The sequence below is a fragment of the Branchiostoma lanceolatum genome, chromosome 10 (genome assembly GCF_035083965.1).
Source record: "Branchiostoma lanceolatum isolate klBraLanc5 chromosome 10, klBraLanc5.hap2, whole genome shotgun sequence".
In the NCBI taxonomy this organism is placed as follows: domain Eukaryota; kingdom Metazoa; phylum Chordata; class Leptocardii; order Amphioxiformes; family Branchiostomatidae; genus Branchiostoma; species Branchiostoma lanceolatum.
Genome location: NC_089731.1, coordinates 1,438,751 through 1,460,201, shown reverse-complemented (window position 1 = coordinate 1,460,201; position 21,451 = coordinate 1,438,751). Strand labels below are relative to the sequence as shown.

Below are 21,451 nucleotides of genomic sequence, written 5' to 3'. Positions count from 1 at the left end.
TTTAGCCTCGGTAAATCTTCAAAACGTTTAGCCTAGATACACTGTTTTACTCCACCCAGCCTAAAACTTGCTTGTTTGTTGTTCAGCTGCTTGAGCAGGCCCTGGTGATCGAGGAACAGCTGAGAAGGGCTGCCTACCTGAACCTGACCCAGGACCCCAACCACCCCTCCATGGCCCTCAACACACGGTCAGTACACTTCAACCTTACACTCTAACCCTTAACCTCTAACCCTGAACCTGACCCAGGACCCCAACCACCCCTCCATGGCCCTCAACACACGGTCAGTACACTTCAACCTTACCCTCTAACCCTTACCCTCTAACCCTGAACCTGACCCCAGGACCCCAACCACCCCTCCATGGCCCTCAACACACGATCAGTACACTTCAACCTTACACTCTTACCTTCAACCTCTAACCCTGAACCTGACCCAGGACCCCAACCACCCCTCCATGGCCCTCAACACACGGTCAGTACACTTCAACCTTACCCTCTAACCCTTACCCCCTAACCCTGACCCAGGACCCCAACCACCCCTCCATGGCCCTCAACACACTGTCAGTACACTTCAACCTTACACTCTAACCCTTACCCTCTAACCCTGAACCTGACCCAGGACCCCAACCACCCCTCCATGGCCCTCAACACACGGTCAGTAACCATGGGAACACAAGTGCAACTACATGTATGGTAACATAGCTGTTGTTATGATAATATGGGAACATCGCAGCATGAGCCTGACCCAGAACCCCCACCATGGGTCTTGACATTTTGTCTGCAAACAGGTTTGCAAGGAAAAAATGCCCTGTTGCTTGTACAATGCACAGTATGGTGTAAATCGCTCAGAAAAGCCAGCACATGTGGAGAATGATTTGTTTGTTGTGCGCTTGTGGAGGTTGAGTGTGGCAGAGAATATTTGTTAATTTGCTTGTTTATTTAATTGTTTCCAGGTTTACAGAGGTGAAGGGCCTGGCGGAGGATGTTTGTTTATTTAATTGTTTGTTTGTTTGTTTCTAGGTTTGCGGAGGTGGAGTGCCTGGCGGAGAGCCACCAGCACCTGTCCAAGGAGTCGCTAGCGGGCAACAAACCAGCCAACGCCGTGCTGCACAAAGGTAAATACACCCGAGACCGCCATTCACATCATACAAAATAAACAAGCAACTGGATAAACTTGATAAAGCATCAGATTTTCAAAAACCACCTACTAGGTGCGTGCTTAGTCCAGTGGTTAGCGATCTTGCCTCTGGAAGTAGAAGCCCCGGGTTCGATCCTGGCTGTCGCTCACCCGACATGCGCGCTACCGGAAAGGGTCGCAGTCCTTAGGACGGGACGTTAAGCCGTGGTCCACTGTTCATTGTGCTTGTCGAAAAGAGCTAGGGGAATTTCCCCGGTACAATGAACCTGTAAATACTGTACATAGCGTCTGTCACGACCAGTGGAAGATTAGCTCATCTGTTCATTGAGTTCATTTGAGATAAACTGGTTCGAGATGAAGTACAGTTGCTGATGAAAGATGGTAGGTGGTATTTGAAAATCTGATCTGAAAATCTGAAAGATTGTGGTTGCTATCTGAAATTCTGAAGCTGTATAAAACATATCCAGTAACTGTTGTTTAATTTAATTTGTATTATGTCATGTTCTGCCAGAATGTCTTACCTTCAATGAATGAAATCCTCTGCAGTATCTGTTTAGCAAGGAAAATGAGGGAATGTTTTAAATGGTTAGGCATGACATGGTGTTGACCAGTGGTGGGTTTGTTGTCGTGGTAACAGCTCACCTGTGAGGCACCTAGACACACCTGTCCACCTGCGCACCTGGCTGCACGAAGCACGATGCAGACAGGGCTTCATGGGGACATACAGGAATATATCATCAACTGTTTCAGTTTAATGCACATTTCAGTAATCATGTATACAATTGCTACTTTTTTGAGTGTCCAGATATACTTCCTAGTGTTTTTGCATATAAATGAATGAATGATTTTATAAAGAAGAATACCTGGCAACCTGAGGCTGAATTGCAGATCGCAAAGTAAAATCTCCCAAAATGAAGCTTTACAAAGTAAAAGTCTTGACATAGTATACAGCTAGCATGCAGTTTTGATACTGTTACAGTAATGGTAGTCCAACAAAGTTACACAATACTAGCTTTTCACACGATTCTTGACAATGTTTTACGTTCCAGAGAAAGGCACATTCAGGTGATATTGACCACCTGCGAGATGATAACCACCTATGATAACCACCCTTTATCTGTCTGCAGTGCTGAACCAGCTAGAGGAGCTGCTGAGTGACATGAAGGCAGACGTAAGCCGGCTCCCAGCCACCTTGTCGCGCGTCCCGCCGGTCGCAGCCAGGCTGCAGATGTCTGAGAGGAGCATCCTGAGCCGCCTGGCAACCCGGACTGACCAACAGGTAACATTCCTTACACTTAACATCTTGTGAGTTTATAAATTGTGCAGCTTGTAGAATTTTTCCGTAGACTTGCTTTAAAGCTGCCTGATGTTTCTTAATTAGGGAGAAGAGATGCTGCTTCAGTGAGTGTTAGTTCAGTGCCCAGAAGTGGTCCCTGTGGCCTTGCACTGAGCAAACTTGTTTTTAAGAAAATTGGAATCAAAGCTCACTTTCCTCTGATGTACTGACCACTTTCCTCACAGTGAAGTTGTATTTTATCAGACAAATGTTCGCATTTTAGACTAAAATACTTTCCCATAACGAATGTATATGTACCATTTTTCAAGTCTTTTGTATAACCCAGCCAGGGTTTGTACCCCTGACCAATGCCCTGACCCTCCAATAGGCAAAGACATAATCGACTGCAAAAGCCAGTTGGTAAGGCAGTTTTTCTTTCTTCTGAAGTTATACATATTTAATGAGTTTTTTCCTGTTTCCCCAGGGCCAGGCTACTCAGGGCGGATTGTACAACCCAGCCTCCCAGAACCCCTACGCCAACTACCACACGCAGGGCTTTGGGCCGTTCGCCACCACCCTGAACCAGTACCGCCCACAGCAACAGCAGTTCAGCTTCAGCCAGATGCCCACACACAGTAAGTAACCTCTCACCTATGACCTGTATGATAGTAACCTTTCACCTCTACACCTTGCCCTTTGCCACCACCCTGAACCAGTACCACCCACAGCAGCAGCAGTTCAGCTTCAGCCAGATGCCCACGCACAGTAAGTAACCTCTCACCTATGACCTGTATGACAGTAACCTTTCACCTCTACACCTTGCCTTTGCCACCGCTCTGAACCAGTACCACCCACAGCAACAGCAGTTTAGCTTCAGCCAGATGCCCACGCACAGTAAGTAACCTCTCACCTCTGACCTATATGACAGTAACCTTTCACCCTTGCCCTTTGGCACCACTCTGAACCACCCACAGCAGCAGTTCAAATGTAGCCTTTTGTCCACCCACAGTATCAAACCAAACCAAACATCCACTAGCTTAAGATATTTTACCGTCCCTTCTTTTATCCCAGCTCCGTCAGTGCAGCAGTTTCCAAGCGGTATCCAGGTCCCAGCATCCGGCCCCCGACCGGGTCAGCAGCACCTGACCATGAACCGGTCTCAGCCAACAAGCTCGCCTCTTGGATCCCAGCCGCCCTCCACCTCGGGCAACTACTACAGCACCATGCTCAACAACGCCTCCAGCGCCATCTCCAATCCAAGTAAGTCCTACTGCATCTAACCCTAACCCAACTGCCATCCACTTCAAGGGAACTCCTTAGAGCCATTTCTTCTAACTCTGCTAACTTTGAATAAGATGTAGAAGACATACATAATCTTTTTTTTTTACTTTAACAGACACTGCAAAATAACTATGATATAGATAGCTGAAAATAAAGCTGCTGATATCTGATTTGGCAAGCAAAGCAATATAGCTAATACCGCTTGTTTTCGAGACAACAGAATCATAGGTAAAACCAACTTACAGGTGAAAAAGGTTTGTTTCTTTTAGAGGTACCTGGAGGAATGCTTAACTTAACAATTGGAAATTCTTGCATTATTCTAACATTATTAGCTCTGACTGTAGAAATCTGTTCATTCCTTATTATTAACCTTCTTCCTGCTGCCTAATCCCATTTCCGATACAAATTTAGTTCTAACAGGGTACCTTTGTAGACTGAAGGTTAATCCGCAACTAATCTCTGAACTGCAAACTGAACTGCTACTCTCTCATTTCTTACCAGGGTGTGAAATAGATGGACCTTTTTGCAAGTTGTTCAGTGAAAAGATTGTGGTTCTGAAATTAGGCTGCTTAGTCTCACTCTAGGTTTCTTTGTCAATCTTACCAAGTTTGTACGACCCAAAGTATTTCGAAGCCCACAGTTTTGTTTTTCGTGTGATTTGGAAAATACTGTAAATCACTTTAAGTTCACGGTAGCAAATTTTCACTGTGTAACAAAAATTTACATTTTCACTGTTCTTTAACTTCACGGTGGTAGAAAGTGATTTACAGAAAGGATGTGTGGAGAAATCATAAACAGGTTTTTCACGGTGATGATAAGTTCACGGTACAGAGGTGACAGTGAAAACAGTGAACTTAAAGTTACAGTGAAAGAAACAATAATTACAGTAGTGCAGAGCTTGCTTGTACTAACCATGCTATCTGCAATTTGTTCTGTGAGCTCCCCGAGCTTTACAAAGTGGCAGCCAAAATTTAAAGACATGTACAAAAAGAAAGTTTAAGAGAAGGTAACACATGACAACCATATTGTATTTGAGACAATTAGGCACTTAACAAAGACTGTCCCATACTGTATTTTGAAATGAATTTCCAGGTTTGGGTTTCAAAAACATGGTGCATGCAAGTTGCAGTTCAGATAAAATGTTACTACATCAAATAAGAACTCCAGGTAGTACTCGGCATCCTGAATAACCAAGATTCACCAGTGCTCATGAAGATGGCTAGAAACAGTTCCCAAATCTGTCTGTTTCTCACCCTGCCTGACTGACTCACTCACGCTAACTCAAAAACATGATACATGCATGTTTTATTTCAGCTAAAATGTTATTAGTTTGAGATGGTGATCAAATAAGAACTGCAGGTAGCACCCTGAATAACTCCACAAGATTCACCAGTGTTTAAAGATGGCTAAAACAGGTTCCTAAATCTGTCTGTTTCTCACCCTGCCCGACTAACTCACCTGTGCTAAATTGTTGGATGTCACATCAAGAAGACATTGTAGAAAAGGTTCCCAAATCTCTTGTCTGTTTCTCACCCTGACTGACTCACTCACGCTAACTCTTCTCCTCCTCCTCTCTCTCCTTCCAGTCGGGCTCGGTGGGTCGGAGCTGGGCTACGGGCCGCCCCCTCCTCCGCATCTCTCCCAGAACTCCCTCTCCGGGTTATTCGGGAGCCGCCCCTCGGCCATGGGCCTGCTAGGCGACCCCAGTTTCGTGCATGGGCTGGGAGGTACGCACGCCCCCTCCGAATCAAACCTAGGTGTCGTCGTGTAAACGTTGTCCGTAAACGCTTTGGTGATTGAACGTGGCTTTTTTCGTTCGTGACTCAGCCTGCTTTTGGGAAAAAAAAGAAACATGAAAACATCCCGCTGTCATTTGCAAAAACACCCCTTCCAAGCCCCTCCCTGCCACCATTGCACATGTGCCACGTACATAATGTGATGTGATGCAGCCCGCTTTTTTGAAAAAATTTCAACGCAAAAACATCCCACAAAGCACAGTAATTTGCAAAAACACCCCTTCAAAATCCCTGCCTGCCACCATAGTGCTGTGTGCATTGTAATGAAACATGCTTTTTTTTAGAAATTTAACATAAAAACATCCTGTCGTCATTTGCAAAAACACCCCTTCCAAGTCCCTGCCTCCCACCATTGTGACGTGAACATATTGTGTTGCAGTCTGCTTGAAACAAAAAAGATTTACCATAAAGACATCCCACGATACCGTCATTCGCAAAACGCCCCTCCCACTTCCCTCCTTCCCACCATTGTGATGTGTACATAATTTGATGCTGCCTGCTTATTAAAAAAAAGAACATTTGACAAAAAAAACATCCCGCAAGACATTTGCAAAAACTCCCCTTCCAAACCCATCCCTGCCACCCAACATTGTGACATGTACATTCTCATGAAGCCCAACAGCTTACAGTTATGTTCACTACATGCCTGTCAACCTAACTTTTCTTTTCCAAAAATAACTTTTTTTGTCTTGCAGTCTACATTTAGGTCATTGTGTTTTGTATTGTAAGGAAATTATGTCAAGCTACTGCCATCATCTTTCATCAAAGTCTTGTTACCAAAATGTTGTTTACATCTTCCTTAGTTTCCTTAAAGTAACCATGACTGAATCATGATCATGTCCTTACCAGACCACCCTCCCCAGGACTTTCCTAACTTCATTCCCTTTCCTCACATTTCCTATGAAAATCAGGAATATACAGAACCCCATATGCTAGCATTGCTCCTCTCCCTTTCCTAACATTTCCTTTGTACAGAACCCTAGCCCTCTCTCTCCAATGCTCATATCTATACAGGCTTTTTAACATTGACATCATTTATCATTATGACGTCAATGAAAGCCTCTATAGGGCCATTTTCCTTTCCATCCAGCTATCCTCCAAATATTACCTCTGATTTCGCTAACCTTCAATGCTAGCTGGTACCATATATATATATTGTATACTGATATACTGTTAAACGTAGAACGCTTCAAGTTAGCAGGCCAGTCCAGTTTTTACAATTCCAGGGGAAGCTTTGATCATGAAGAAGTGTGTACAATCAATGAAAGGCATATTTTCCAGAAAGAAAAATCATTTTGAACTCTAAAACCCAACCAATTTTCATCACACACTTCTTCTGGTATGCCAACTTCAGTAACCATCAGGAACTGGAATTCTAATGCACTGGACAGCCTGTAGGGGCCCAGACTTGTATATAGCTGCCTACTGTGCTGCTCGCTAGTGCCTGTTGCTGCTTTTAACCCTTGAACTTCATGCTGCTTGTGCTAACAGAATGCTGCTGGACCTGTCTGCTGCCGTGTTGTGGGATTTCTGTTGTGGACGTTGTGATGGGTGTTTTTTTTTTCATGCCTGAAAAGTTACTGAGAAGTTTATACCATAGTGCGATCATGATTCTCAAGGTTGTTTCAATTGGTAGTATCCAATTACAGTCAAAATGCCCATGAAGACCACTCGGGGGGCCCGGAAGAATATGGTCTATTTGGACAGGTGTCTCTATGTTATACACCAAATTCTTAATACTTGTTTCAATGGAAAAACTATCTAAGGGACCACCAAAAAGTGGTCACATTGGCCAGGTGGTCCTTTTGTACAGATTTGACAGTATTTGAAAATGACTGGTTTTTTTTTTTATTATCCTTGCAACTTCTTCAGTTTTATATCCTAGGCTGTCAAAATGTTGCTGCATATAGTCATCATGGCAATCCATAAAAGCTTGGGATGAATTAAAACAAGTATTTTCAAAAGTCCCTGTATGAAATGGTTCAGTCCTTTTTGATAGTATCTTGTGCCTTGATGTTGGGATGGTCAACTTTAGTATAGGGGTGTGATCTGTTGTTCTCCTCTGTAAATAGAAACTATGAAATATTCTCTTTGTTCTCCCTACCCAAGATCCCTCTTTCCTATCTTAACAGAGTCGTCGGGGGCAACGGGCGCCACGGCAACGGCCGTCTCGGATAAGGCGAAACCCGATACGTCGAAGGGCGGCAGCGAGAAGGGCGCCAAAGGGGAGGTCATTTGCATAGACGATTGAACCAAGCGGACGAATGACCCATCCTGGGGCCCCCAACACATCGGCTGATCCAAAGGCATCCACCGGAACACATCACCACACACCAAAAATTTCAGACGCGAAAGTCACCAACAAAAAAAGTCACCAACCTTCTGGCTTTTCTTTGGTAGAAATGAAGAAAGCTCAAGTAAATGTTCACATCTTTTAAGTATTTCTTTAGAAACATCCCCACTCACCAAATATTTCAGACTCAAATAAAATAATAAGTCAAAACATTCGTTCTTGGGTAGAAATGAAGAAAACTCAAGTAGATTTAAGTATTTCTTTGGAAAACACCACCAATCAGCAAAAGTTTGAGACACAAGTAGAAATGAAGACATAGAGGAGTTGTAATACTACGCCAAAAAAATAAGTTTTCAAAACTTTATCCAGTTGCTTGAGTAATTATTTTTTGGCGTATCTTACTACCTGGATGTCTAACTTTCATCAACGAGTTGTAATACTGTTTAGACTTTAAACATACTTGGGTAGAAAAGAAGAAAGCTCAAGTAAGATGCTGAAATCTTGGAAGACATTCTTCAGAAACACATCACAATTCACCAAAAACTTATTCAGTGCAAGTAGGAAAATGAAGAAGAAGTGTTCCACTTAGACAAAAATTCTCGGGCAGAATAAAGAAAACCGAAGTAGATGTTGAGACATATGATGTAACTGTAGCTTGTGTAATACTTGACTGTGCAACGTGGTGTAACCGAGTGCATCACCCTCTTTTGTACCTGTAACATTGGAGTTGTAACTGTAGTGTGTTTAACGCGGTGACGATGTAATATTGTATACTACGACTGCGAGTCTAACTCGACAACGGTAACATAGAGTTAAATCTGTTCGACGAATTCTGCAACCTTCTCAGCGTGTTATTTGGATCCGCCCGTGAGGTGTAGCCAAAAACGTTGGTCCAAGAAGGGTTTTGAGAATTGCCAGTTTTGGTCAAGGTGCCATAAGACGGTAGCGCATGACTGTGTGTCTTATAAGCTTCTTAAATGTACCTCGATGTATAACAGACTGTATCTTAAAGTTTACTTTCACTTTAACCCCTAAGGCCTAATTTAAGAAACTTTGTTACTTACTTGCTAAATGTAGTGTAAGAGAAAGAGTAGGAGAAAAAGTGTGATATGTGTTGAGCAGACTTTGCGAGGTGAATTGGTAGGATTAATCTATTGTAACATTCTTGTAGAGTAATGTTACGTTTTGTTTGTAACCATGGTAACGAATGGCAACATTCCAATGGAAGTTGTTTCACTGTTTCGCAATGTAAGTCATAAAATGATGGTTTTATTAAAACCAGAAAAAAATGCATCTGGTCTGGCTTCTTTGCCTGAGTGTGTCTTTGCAGGAATTCAGTGCTGTAGAGCTTACTAGAGACGGTTATAGTAACTTACACCAGCTACATAAAAAAGGTATTGGCCGTCGCCTACACAGTTTTACCTGTACATGCACGAAGGTATGAATGGATTCTAATTTTCTTCCCCTCGCATCATAAACGCCTTGGTTAAAAGGGACAGACAGCGCATTTGTTGGCCATAGAACCCCAGATCATACGGACTCAGATCCGTCGTTTTCTGTCGTTTTATCTTGATTATAACCGTAGGGCTGACAGCCGCGTGTCCACAACAGGCACAGGTATCGGTGAATGTGGCCTCTGTTGTTTTGCTACAGGAGCTCAAGTTGTCTAACCCTCATCAACGTTTCACGTTACCTTGCTTATCACCGGTAATGGTTGGTAATTAGTTGTATCAATTGCCCACTATAAGAGATTTTGCCCTCATGTTCCGCGCCAAACGACAACCTTGTTCTATCGTCTGTCAAAGTCTGTATGTTTTGCTTGAGAACGTGACTGTAGATTAACACGTGGAAAACGCCGTGATTGCAAAGTACACATTCCCTTGGCATTGTGTTATTTGAATAGCAACCTTCAAAGCAAGAAATCTAAACGTGTTAAGTACATAATTTATTATAAATAATACCACACGAGGCGTGTGACGCTTTTGTCCCATATTTCCAGGTCAAAGAAGCTAAGTTCATGTATGTGAAGATTATTTGCTTGAGAACGTGACAGTAGATTACCACGTGGAAAACGCCTTGATTACAAAGTACACATTCCCTTGGCATTGTGCCATTTGAATAGCGACATTCCGGGATTTAATGGAAGAAATGTAATGGTGTAAAGTACATAGTTTATTATCAAAGACAAAGCATCAAATGTACTTTACCTTCTCTGGGAAATGTGTATTCAATATGGGAATACCACAAGTGGTGTGCGACGCCTTTGTCCCATTTTTCCGGGTCAGAGAAACTAGTTGCTGTATCTGTAGATAACAGCGCCTATAAATTCTCACTTCTGGTGGAATTTGGGTACAATCTAGAGATTCCTCTCGGTCGTTGACAACAACTGCGGAGCCAACTTTCAGGTAGGCTGAACGTTTTTGAAACACCCCTGATGTATTTCTTTCTTCAAAATATCATGGAAGCTCATACTGTGTTGGTAGTAATCATAATACAATGCTAACTTTTCTTCCAACACCAAGGTATTCATTGCTCAAATTTTCAACGGCCACTGTCGCCTTCTTCAGGATCAATAATGACCGATTACTTCCGAACGTCAACTGACAACTTGCGAGAGATGTTGCTTTCTTGTCGCACTGCGTAGATCTTGGAAGTAAAGAAAGAGAGTTAGGGACCTATTTTTCTTGTAACAGCAGTGTAACATGCATGGCAAAATTTACCTTTGTGTACGATTGAAGCACACTCCATAAAATAGAAGCGATTACGCATCATCCCTCCTTCAATGATATATCTTCGCATGAATATTAACTAGACTGGCAATATTATTTTCTTTTAGCAGATCATGAAGGCATACCTGTTCCTTTTCGCCGTGGATTTTGCTGTGGCCGCCACCGCAAAGGTGATTCTTGAACATCAATGCACATATGAGCCATTCTTTCGAAGATTGATATGTTTAATTTACTTTAAACGGTGACACTTTTCTGTCGGATTTTCCAATCAACTAACAGCATGATGCCGTCTGTGCTTAAGTAGGACTCATTCTACCACAACAACAACTTCAAAAACCTCTGGATGCGCCTATTTATGTTTTGTTTCCCTGTGTCTATGTTGTATGTTTTTACATGTATTACAGTATTCTGTTTTGCTATGGGCGAGGCAGTGCCAGTAATACAGAATTTTTAATGATAAATTTAGGTTACGGGGAGCCCGTCGCTTTCGAACCCTGCTTGCGTTTACGCCTAAGAAACGCACACACTAAAGGTTGCTTTCTTTTTCTTCAAGGGATGGCCTCTACTCTACCCCAATGACGACGGTCAACTCCAGCCACTGATTCATGGCGATGGTATCCAGATCGTCAACGCCCCTGAGTCCCGGCATCATATGAAACCCGGGGCCTGGAGTCCTATCACAATCAACCGCAGGGGCAAGGGAGATGCCCTGGGCCCCATCGAGAATGGGCAAGGCAAGAGAGACGCCCTGAGTCCCATCGTCAACGGCGGGGGCAAGAGAGACGCCCTGAGTCCCATCGTCAACGGCGGGGGCAAGAGAGACGCCCTGAGTCCCATCGTCAACGGCGGGGGCAAGCGCGACCCTCTGAGTCCCATCATCAACGGCGGGGGCAAGCGCGACCCCCTGAGTCCCATCGTCAACGGCGGCGGGGCCAAGAGAGACGCCCTGAGTCCCATCACCAACGGCGGGGGCAAGCGCGACCCTCTGAGTCCCATCATCAACGGCGGGGGCAAGCGCGACCCTCTGAGTCCCATCATCAACGGCGGGGGCAAGCGCGACCCTCTGAGTCCCATCATCAACGGCGGAGGCAAGCGCACCCCCATGAGTCCCATCGTCAACGACAAGCTTGGCAGTGTCAATACTGGGCCAGAGTCTGGTGCTCAGAGTCGTTGTTATATCGATCCTATCTGTTAGAGCGGCTGATCATCGCTAGAATTACATATACCGAAGGTTTGTGTTGAAAACCTTGTGTGCTAGTTCAATGATGATGAAAATAAATGTGGAAACTGACTTCCTCTCTCGCAGCCACCTTTCATGTGTCGTTCTCCGCTATCTGGTCACGATTGAATGTTAGGGAGGTGCATGTACATGTTCCGTGAGGGAACACCATGCCGATGTGGATGTAAATTTTTATAGTGTGGCATTCTTTATCTCCAAGCAGATGTAATGATACGTTTCAGTCAAAGTGTTTAACACGTATTTTGCAACACCTAGTACGTCCTATCAGATTGGGACATAAAGCCGACAGTCCCGTGTGGCCGGCGTCAAACCTCTGCACTTTAAAGAACCCAACACACTTATCGAGAAGAGTAAGGGTCACCCGGTGTGCTTGGCCAAAAATACGGACAACAGGACAACATACCAGAAATACTGTAACTGCATTTAAGTTCCCGTGGCTTTTATTTCGCGGTAGGGAGAAAATTGAGTGTTCGCGGTGGTTTTAAGTTCACGTTTGAAACAATAGTAGCGCTACAGTCATAGGTGGGCAAAAAGTTTTGCGGTGGTTTTAACTTCGCGCTGAGGAGTTCACTACGAAAACCGCGAACATAAAACCACTGCGAACATTTCTGCATTAGGGACAGGCTTTTTAGCGAATGCCCACAAACGCCCACTCTGGCGAAGTCCGCGCTGCACGAATCTATTTTTTTTTGCTTGGAATATGTTCAGGTTCTGCTCCCATTAATTAATCCTGAGTTTCAAGTCAATCCATCGATCCGAAGTTAAATAAAGTGAACTTGAAGATTCTTACCTGGCTTTTTAGCGAATGCCCAGCAAAAAAAGGCTTTTTAGCGAATGCCCACTATATCAGCCAAAATATCGGCCATCGTGACACGGGCGCTAAATCTAACACCATAAACATGTTCAACAAGTTGTCCCCTGAATGTGTACTCAGTTTCCGTGCTGTACACGCCTGTAAAGTCACTTTATTTTACGAAATACACGACGCGGCCCGCGGCACGTATTGGGGGTAGAGGCCGCTAGTAACCTGTCCCAATTATGCAAATGAGCCGCCATATTGGATTCTTACGTCCGGGGCAGTGGGTTCCCACGCCGTGTATTTCGTAAAATAAAGTGACTTTACAGGCGTGTACAGCACGGAAACTGAGTACACATTCAGGGGACAACTTGTTGAACATGATTATGGTGTTAGATTTAGCGCCCGTGTCACGATGGCCGATATTTTGGCTGATATAGTGGGCATTCGCTAAAAAGCCTTTTTTGCTGGGCATTCGCTAAAAAGCCAGGTAAGAATCTTCAAGTTCGCTTTATTTAACTTCGGATCGATGAATTGACTTGAAACTCAGGATTAATTAATGGGAGCACAACTTGAACATATTCCAAGCAAAAAAAATTAGATTCGTGCAGCGCGGACTTCGCCAGAGTGGGCGTTTGTGAGCATTCGCTAAAAAGCCGATGCGTCTGCATTAAGCCTAGGGTTTGTTTTTTCAATATTAAAGTTATTCATCGCAAGGATAACCAACACTTTGTAGGGCTGTCAGGATGACGAATAAGCGTCGGTGACGGTCAATCTGTCTTCCATGTTGTGAGCATGTTCCGCACAGTCTATACCTGGCACCAATAGGGCCCTGTCAACCAAGACCTAACGTCATACGTAGATATGATCATATGAGGCAATGCATGCGACCTAGTATTAGAAGTTATGTTTCTATAGGTAGAGTACTTTATAATTAGTTTTGTACTTGTATGCCTGTGCTTATCCCGATAACGCATGAATGTCCAATAAGGTTTATTGATATTTTATCATTATTAAAGATTTTCACCGCAAGGATAACCAACACTTTTAAGGGCTCTCAGGATGAAAAATATGCGTAGCTGACTGTCTTCCATTGTGTGTGTGGCATGTTTCGCACAGTCTAAGGTCTAACGTCATACGTAAACATGTAAACATGAGATAATGCATACGACCTTTTGCCTGAGATATTTGCTCAGTCCTGCACCACGGCTGACGTACATGTAGGTGTGACTCAACAGAGAAGCACCGAAACTACGTGTACCACAGGGGAATCCCCGCCCCCATGAGCCATAGGGGAAAATCCGTTAGTTTCGCCAGCACAGGAGGAAATACTAGTTGTTTAATATCAACTAAAACGGACTCGAAACCAAGTCTTTTCGATTATACATGTACGGGAGTATCTATATCTTCAAGATTTACTGAAGATGCTTGCACGTACATGATAAGGCCACATCAAGTAAGTCTAATTAGATACCTATAGGATCCTATGCACTCGAACTGACCTGGCTTTGTGCTTATATAACATTGATCAACATTAACATAGACGTTAGACGCAGAACTCACAAAAAATGCGTACTAGGTGACAGTCGATCATTCTTCCATTGTGTTCACTCGACCATGTTTGCCACAGCCTACATGGCTGTCCCAGAACCCATTCAACCAAGGTGTTACGTCATGTGTAGATATGTAAACACGAGGCAATGCGACCTTCAACCCCCGGATGGTATTTGTCCTGCGACATGCAAAACCGCCGAGGCAGACGGTGACTCAGCCAGCGAAACCTAGCTACCATATATAGCTACTGCAATGATAGCCCCCCACCCCGGCTGAGTCAGAGGGCAAACTTATTAGTTTCGCCCGTACAGGAGGATTCCGTTTAGTAGTCGAACATTTACGGAGGGATCGGACCAAGACGTTTCACTTCCGCATGTCACACGGGAGTATCTAGGGTTTGAATCCTAAAACTCTCGCTGGGACAAGGAGAAGGGGGAAAGTGTCAACGACCACTGCGTCTAAGACATTCAGGTGGGACTTACTAATCATTCTTAGACATGTTCAGGTGAGACTTAGACAAGTCTTAGACATCAAAGTGTGAGATTTAGTTTGTTTGATTATGACATAAATGCTAATGGATTCATGGTTACCGGGCACAAAGGGGCAGACATTCACGTAATGGACATGACCAGATCATAAATTACAGTCAGTGCATTTCTTATGTTACTTACCTGTTAACGATCGACGACATGCAGGCACAAATTCAACAAGAGTTCGAAGATATCATACCTCCATGCAATTTTCTAGCCTTTATAGATTTATTGTTGATGGTACAAATTAGGAACAGTGTGGAGAGCGTTCAAAGCGAGGCTGACAACTTACAGGCCATTGACCTTAATATTACATATATTGCATGTGTGAAAGTCCTTTATTTAAGCAAAGTCCAAAATCATATATTATGCAAATGATTTGCATATTTGCATAATATATACAGAGTGCTGAAAAACTTCAACTAACTTACACATGTTACGAATATGTAATTCCCACCATTTACCACGAATGAATTATGGCACATTCGCATTAACTATGCAAATGAGCCCCTATTTGCATAATTGGCACATGAAGATATTTCATCAGACATAGTAACATGTCACATGTATTCAAGTCATATTATGGAAATACTCCTCATTAATAATGCAAATTAAGTCCTAATTTGCATAAATTACATCATTGGGTACATCTCATCTTGCAGTTCCAGAGCAAGCTTCTAGGGAGCCCAATCCTACACCACTTCTTCCTTACATTACAAGCTACTAAGCTAAAAGCCAAAGAATCAAGACCATAGTACGTCCAGGACAGAAGATTCAAAACTGGAAGTTCTGCTGCAGTACCAAGGGCATGTGCCAGGGGGCCTAAAATCGACTTCGTCTTCCCAAATGACAGACAACTACATGAACATGGACAGCCTGGCAAAGAAGCTACAGGACTTGGAGTTGCTTTTAAAGAGTCAACATGGCCAAGAAGTCGGCTATGGCAAGGCGCTGAGAGAAGCCATCGCTTCCATGGACTGTTTTATGGAGGTAGAAGTCTTGAAAAGTCTTGGAGACCTGCATCTTCTTCAGAAAGGCAAGCACAGTAAAGATTCAGCTGAGTTTGACAAGGCGGCTGTCCTGTATGCTGCTGCCCTACTGCGCTGCACAGATCCAGACATGGAACAAACACTGGAACATCGCATCGGCTACTTGGAGAAACTCTCCAGACAACTGCTGCAGGGGTACACTCCACAGTATCAGTCACAAGACTACAGGGGCACAAGAAATAACGTCTTAAGGGTGGCAGAGATTTGTGACAAATTGGACAGGAGAGTCGGTAAGCTCTGGCAGTCTATGGAGGAGACTTACACCGAAACTTTAGTGACTGCAATTACAAACGGCGACGTTATGTTGGAGGTTGCAGCTCTAAAATCGCTAGGAGATCTCTATCTTAAGAAAAGCAGTTGGAAGAAAACCTCTGGCTCTGATGTAACCCAACTCTCCAGGGCAGCTGCCATGTACAGCAAGGCCCTGGCAAGATGTGAGGATCCTGAGACAAGGCAGACTCTGGAGCATCGTGTCTTGTACCTGGTGAAGATCTGGGGATCACGGAGAATTGTGAGTTGTTTCAATGATGACGTCACTGCCATTCATTTGTATAGAGTGCAACTGCTTGCTCTAAACCACGTGTACATGAGTAATGAAAACTGGGTTGTAGAAATACGACAGCAGCAGCTCCTAACCTTGATAAGATATATCCGAAATATCTGCCACTAGTGTCATCACAACATATGATTATGAAGAAAATTGCTTTTCTTATGTTAGAGTAATGTTATATTCTTTGTTATCATATATACAAACAACCACAGCTTAAAGGCAACCTAAGCAATATTGGGGCGCTGAAAGTCATATATTCAAAATCCATTTTTCTTCTGATTTCTATCCATAGTAAGTTTAGATAACACTATCCCATCGCATAGCGACCATCATGGAGCAAAAATGTGATGTCGTTGTGTAGTGGGAACTCATTGAAAATCTGAGCACTTGGAGGCCAGTCATCATTTCAAATCTTCCGAACATGCACGATTCTGACTGATAAGTCCCGAACGCTTCCAAAGAAATAATCACATGGTCATGGCTCAATGTGCTTGGGCATTGTGACGTCACGCGGCCGGAAGTTACCGAGAATTGTCGACAAAAAATGGTTACGGCTGGATTCTGGGCTGATTTTGGGGGGACCCAATAAATAAAATACTCCTTTTGTGGCTTGCTTCTGAGCTATTTTTAAACGCCCAAAGTATGAAATAATGATGCAGATGTGCTAATATAGGCAAGTAAATGTAAATTGCAACCTCACCAAACAGAATTGCCTTCTCCAGAATATTTCAAGTTTTACCCCCTGAAATCGCTTAGGGCACCTTTAACTTTAATTCGAATATTGATACATCATTGGTACCATAACTGCAATTTTGTTGGGCTTAAATCTTGCAGCGACTTTGCAGAAAAAGTAAACCAAAACAGAGAGAACAAGGAGTGGACACGGGGCACAAGTCAAGAACCAACACAAGACCTGCCGATGAACACAACGAGCTTCTCCAGCCAGATATGTCAAGGTAGGCACAAGAACCATAATGTTGACCAAGCGAACGCGTCAAAAGTTGGACTATCAAATAAAAAATTGATTTTAATGTAATGAAAGAAGGTATTACAAAACATTTTGCAACCAAAACAGACGAAGAAGAATGACTCAGAGAGAGAACAGTACATGATTTTTGCATTTAATACTAAGAAAATCGCTCCTTATACAAACCATTAAAACTTAATGACCTAACATTGTTTTTCAAGTACAATTGGAACTTATTGACCCAATCTTTCCTATACAAGGTACGATCATAACGCTTATCTAACGTCAACATAAATTACTAACAATGCAATAACCTAACGCCCTGTCTTTCTTTTCTCAGTCAATCAGACCGCCTTAAGGAAGGGGAATCGTCCCTTGCCAGGGCAGACCTGGACTCAGCAGAGAAGCACTTTGCAGCTGCACTCAAGATGGTGCATGTAAGAGGTAAGAAAAAACAAGTTCGCATATTAATGAATGATTTCCCTAATAACATTAATTTGTTGAAACATGAACATGTGCTTAATATGTACTATCAAGGCATGTCCTTTCCCCCGAAACAAGACAGTTGAACAAAGGACAATACCATTTCCCCCAGATCCCACAGCCCAGCAGTACCAGAGAGAGGTGGAGCCCCTGTGCAAGTTGGGGGATGTGTACCGTAAGCGAGGTCAGCAGACAGGAGACGGGGGAGACTTTGTCAAAGCAGCAGCGCTCTACATTGCAGCAATAGCCAGGTCAGAGGATCAAGTCCTCAATGGTGACATAGAATTAGCAATCAAAAAGGTAGAGAAGTCATTTCTCAGATGTATCTTAGGCATTCCATGTAATATAGAACAAGAAAACACAGAAAAACATAAAGAACAGCTAAAGGAGATGCGGGACCAGATCAAGCTGGAGATGGAAACCATTGACCAGCAGCTGGATCCCTATGTACATGATGAGGACGACCCACATGTCAGAGAGATTGAGGCAAAACGAGCTCAGGGTGTTAGGCAATTGTTTGAAAGAATTGCACAAGAAAGAAAGGAGTTCATCAGCCAGCTTGTAGAAGAGAGTATTGGGTTAATGGGCTCCCCTCCCTGTAAGTATGCACTGATAGGTTTGGGTTCTCAGGCCACAGGACTGGTAACCCCATACTCAGACCTTGAGTTTGCAATCTTGGTTGAAAAAGAACGTGAACCATGTCTTTCGTATTTCCGTAACCTCACCCACTATCTACACCTCAAGGTGGTCAACCTTGGAGAAACCATTCTCCCAGCACTGGGCATAAAATCTCTCAATGACTTCTACTCAGAGAATCCACTTGACAGCTGGTACTATGACTCTGTTACACCACGTGGGTTTGCATTTGATGGATCCATGCCAGAGGCAAGCAAGACTCCACTGGGAAGACAGGAAACTGTGAACGAACCACCAAGTGAACTCATCTGCACCCCTAGCAACATGATTTCAATATTACAAAAGGATACGACATTGTACCTGAAGGAAGGATATCACCTTGGCAGCATTCTCAGAAATCCCTGTCTAATAGCAGGGGACCAGGGTTTGATTGAGATGTACAAGACCCTTACAGCAAATACACTGCAAGAGGATGGGGGTAAAATGGCTAAACAAATGGCACTGGAGACATTGATCGAAAATATTACAAGAAAAAGTGATGAACTAACAATGACATCAAGGTTAATTGATGTAAAGAAAGAACTCTATCGCTTCCCAGCTGTAGCGGTGGACTGCTTGGCCCTAGCTTCATGTATCATACCGACCACAGTCTGGAAGACAATAGAAGAAATGGAAAACCAACAAGTGATCAGTCCTAGCAATGCACACCACCTGACAGTGCTTACCAGCATCTCAGCAGAACTCAGGCTCAGAACCTACATCGCAAATGGCGGACAGAAGGAAAACTTGTCAGCCTTGGCCTCAATGGAAACCGTGATCAATTCACAAGAGTCATCCTTCCAGACCAATTATAAACTTAAAACAAATGTAGTGAAACCTGTGTTTCATTTACCGAATGAGAAACAGCTTTTCAGATACTATTTTACAGCGGTTCCTCTTAGGATAGCCTTGTCTTTGTACGAATTTGGGAAGAAGTCAGGTCTGCATGATCTCTATGATAATTCTCCAAGAGTACGAGGAATGATGTACTCTGCGCTTTGCAAATATAGCCTGGCTATTGAACAGTACCATGAGGCCCTGGGCGCTGGAACTGACGCTGGAACTGACTTTGACAAAATGCAAGCGTTCTATGATCTTGGAGATGCTTACATGTACAGCGGTGATTACCAGAAAGCAATCGACTACCTCGAACAGGCACTACAGATACAAAGGAGTATCGATGACTGTCGGAGTCCAGTGAATGCTTCCTCTTTACTCAACAGCCTGGGGATGGCTTATAATTATGGCATGGGTGACTACAGAAAAGCGGTCAGCTACTTGAAACAATCACTGCATATGGCAAGAAATGTTGATGGTCAGAGTACAGAAAATAATAATAATAGCATTGCCACTACATGCAACAATCTGGGGGAAGCTTTTCGATTTTTGGGTGATTACAAGAAAGCTATCGACTACTATGAAGAGGCACTGTTGATAAAGAGGGGTATCTACGGCCAGAATACTCCACACCAGGAGATTGCAAAATTGCACAACAACTTGGGGTTAGCCTGGGGTAGCCTTGGGGATTACAGGAAAGCTGTCAGATACTTTGAACAGGCACTTAAGATGGACAGGAGTATCTATGGTCAGACTACAGTGCATCCCGAGATTGCCACATTACTCGTCAACCTGGGTGGAGCCTGGGGAGAGCTGAATGAAAAGAAGAAAGAAATCAGCTATTCAGAACAGTCACTCCTGATGTTTAGGAGTATCCATGGTGTGGGCACTGCACATCCAGCAATTGCCACCTTACTTAACAACCTGGGAGAAGCTGGGAGAAATCTTGGCGATCTCAGGAAAGCCCTCCGCTACCATGAACAGGCACTGGAGATGCGCAAGAGTATCTATGGACAGACTTCTAAACATCCTGATATTGCCGTGTCACTTAACAATGTGGGGGTAGTATGGGGCCTCCGTCGTGATCACAGGAAAGCGATTAGCTACTATGAAAAGGCACTGGAGATGAACAGGAGTGTCTATGGTGAGAGTGCTTCACATCCTGACATTGCTGGCTCAATGAGTAACCTGGCGGAAGCCTGGAGAAAGCTTGGCGATCTCACGAAAGCCCTCTGCTATTATGAGCAGGCACTTGAGATGCGCAAGAGCATCTATGGACTGACTAAACACCATGACATTGCCGAGTCACTTAATAGCGTGGGGGTAGTCTGGAGCGACCTTGGTGATCACAGGAAAGCGAAAAGCTACTATGAAAAGGCACTGGAGATGTATAAGAGTGTCTATGGTCACAATACTGCACATCCACAAACTGCTAACTTACTCATGAACATTGCAATAGCCTTGTCGTTCCTTGGTTATAAGAGGAAAGCCATAACTACCTGTAAAGAGGCCTTGTCTATGGCAAGGCAGGTTTATCCTCAGGATCATCCGAAGATAAAGGAAATTAAACTGGCTATGATGAATTTCTCACGAAAATGAAACACCAGAAACATCTAGACTGACAATGTCATCACATGTATCTTTGCGAAGGCGAAACAAAAAACAAATCCTATCATTGTATGAAACAACTTTTAGCCATTGACTCTAATTACTTAGGTTTTCATTGGAAAGTACACAATGTCATGAAACGTCATACAATACAGACACATGTGGGTGCAGACTACTTACTACATTCTAGCGATATTCCAAGCCAACAGTGCAAACAAGATAACTGATGAATCATGTAATCACCCCAAAATAGCCTGACTGTACGATGATCCTCTTATTGTCATTTTTCACTGTGTGACTGACCAGGTGCAGAGACTAGTAACATCAGGCAGTATGGCAAAAGGATATGATGGAAATGGTGTAACTTCAAACAGTGTAAGTCAAGCTAAATTCACTGGTATGTTACCATATATTGGAAGGGTAAATTGTATATATGACAAGTGTGTATCCCTCAGTTGTTATGTTTATGTTGTAAGAGAAACAATAGTTTTCATTTATTCTAGTATTGTAAGGGCTATATTGAAGTGTGTATATAAAAACAAATAAACTGTCAATGGGTGAACTTCAGTATTATTTATTTTTATCTTTATAAGCTTATTGGATGCCAGAGCCAACGGCATCAGTTGTTAGTAAATGTCAATGGTTAGTTTA

At 43.4% G+C, this 21,451-nt stretch overlaps 3 protein-coding genes across 3 annotated transcripts in view; all 3 read left to right on the top strand.

The window, feature by feature from the left end:
* The window catches only part of LOC136443702 (chromodomain-helicase-DNA-binding protein 4-like), a 38,084-nt gene extending 29,011 nt beyond the window's left edge, over positions 1–9,073 (top strand). Inside the window, exons 39-45 of the mRNA XM_066441051.1 lie at positions 87–187; positions 1,019–1,113; positions 2,264–2,415; positions 2,897–3,047; positions 3,484–3,672; positions 5,280–5,420; positions 7,622–9,073. Coding sequence (XP_066297148.1) covers positions 87–187; positions 1,019–1,113; positions 2,264–2,415; positions 2,897–3,047; positions 3,484–3,672; positions 5,280–5,420; positions 7,622–7,740 — 948 coding nt within the window. The 3' untranslated portion in view covers positions 7,741–9,073. The remainder of the gene's footprint in view (positions 1–86; positions 188–1,018; positions 1,114–2,263; positions 2,416–2,896; positions 3,048–3,483; positions 3,673–5,279; positions 5,421–7,621) is intronic.
* Positions 9,074–9,998: 925 nt separating this feature from the next.
* LOC136443805 (uncharacterized) lies at positions 9,999–11,706 on the top strand. The gene is made up of 3 exons (XM_066441169.1): positions 9,999–10,187; positions 10,622–10,681; positions 11,065–11,706. Exons 2-3 carry the CDS (start codon positions 10,625–10,627, stop codon positions 11,704–11,706), a joined length of 699 nt encoding a protein of 232 aa, XP_066297266.1. The 5' UTR covers positions 9,999–10,187; positions 10,622–10,624.
* A 2,587-nt stretch (positions 11,707–14,293) lies between these two features.
* Positions 14,294–21,448, top strand: LOC136443139 (uncharacterized). Its single transcript, XM_066440224.1, has 5 exons — positions 14,294–14,572; positions 15,294–16,191; positions 17,065–17,186; positions 17,538–17,641; positions 17,793–21,448. Exons 2-5 carry the CDS (start codon positions 15,478–15,480, stop codon positions 20,789–20,791), a joined length of 3,939 nt encoding a protein of 1,312 aa, XP_066296321.1. The 5' UTR covers positions 14,294–14,572; positions 15,294–15,477; the 3' UTR covers positions 20,792–21,448.
* Positions 21,449–21,451: the final 3 nt, after the last annotated feature.

Excerpts from the sequence above, each read along its gene's own strand:
- LOC136443805 (XM_066441169.1), top strand. The coding sequence starts at position 10,625 with ATGAAGGCATACCTGTTCCTTTTCGCCGTGGATTTTGCTGTGGCCGCC. Across the intron at positions 10,682-11,064 it reads CTGTGGCCGCCACCGCAAAG|GGATGGCCTCTACTCTACCC; the intron begins GTGATTCTTGAA and ends TTTTTCTTCAAG.
- LOC136443139 (XM_066440224.1), top strand. The coding sequence starts at position 15,478 with ATGACAGACAACTACATGAACATGGACAGCCTGGCAAAGAAGCTACAG. Across the intron at positions 17,187-17,537 it reads CTCCAGCCAGATATGTCAAG|TCAATCAGACCGCCTTAAGG; the intron begins GTAGGCACAAGA and ends TTCTTTTCTCAG. Across the intron at positions 17,642-17,792 it reads CAAGATGGTGCATGTAAGAG|ATCCCACAGCCCAGCAGTAC; the intron begins GTAAGAAAAAAC and ends CATTTCCCCCAG.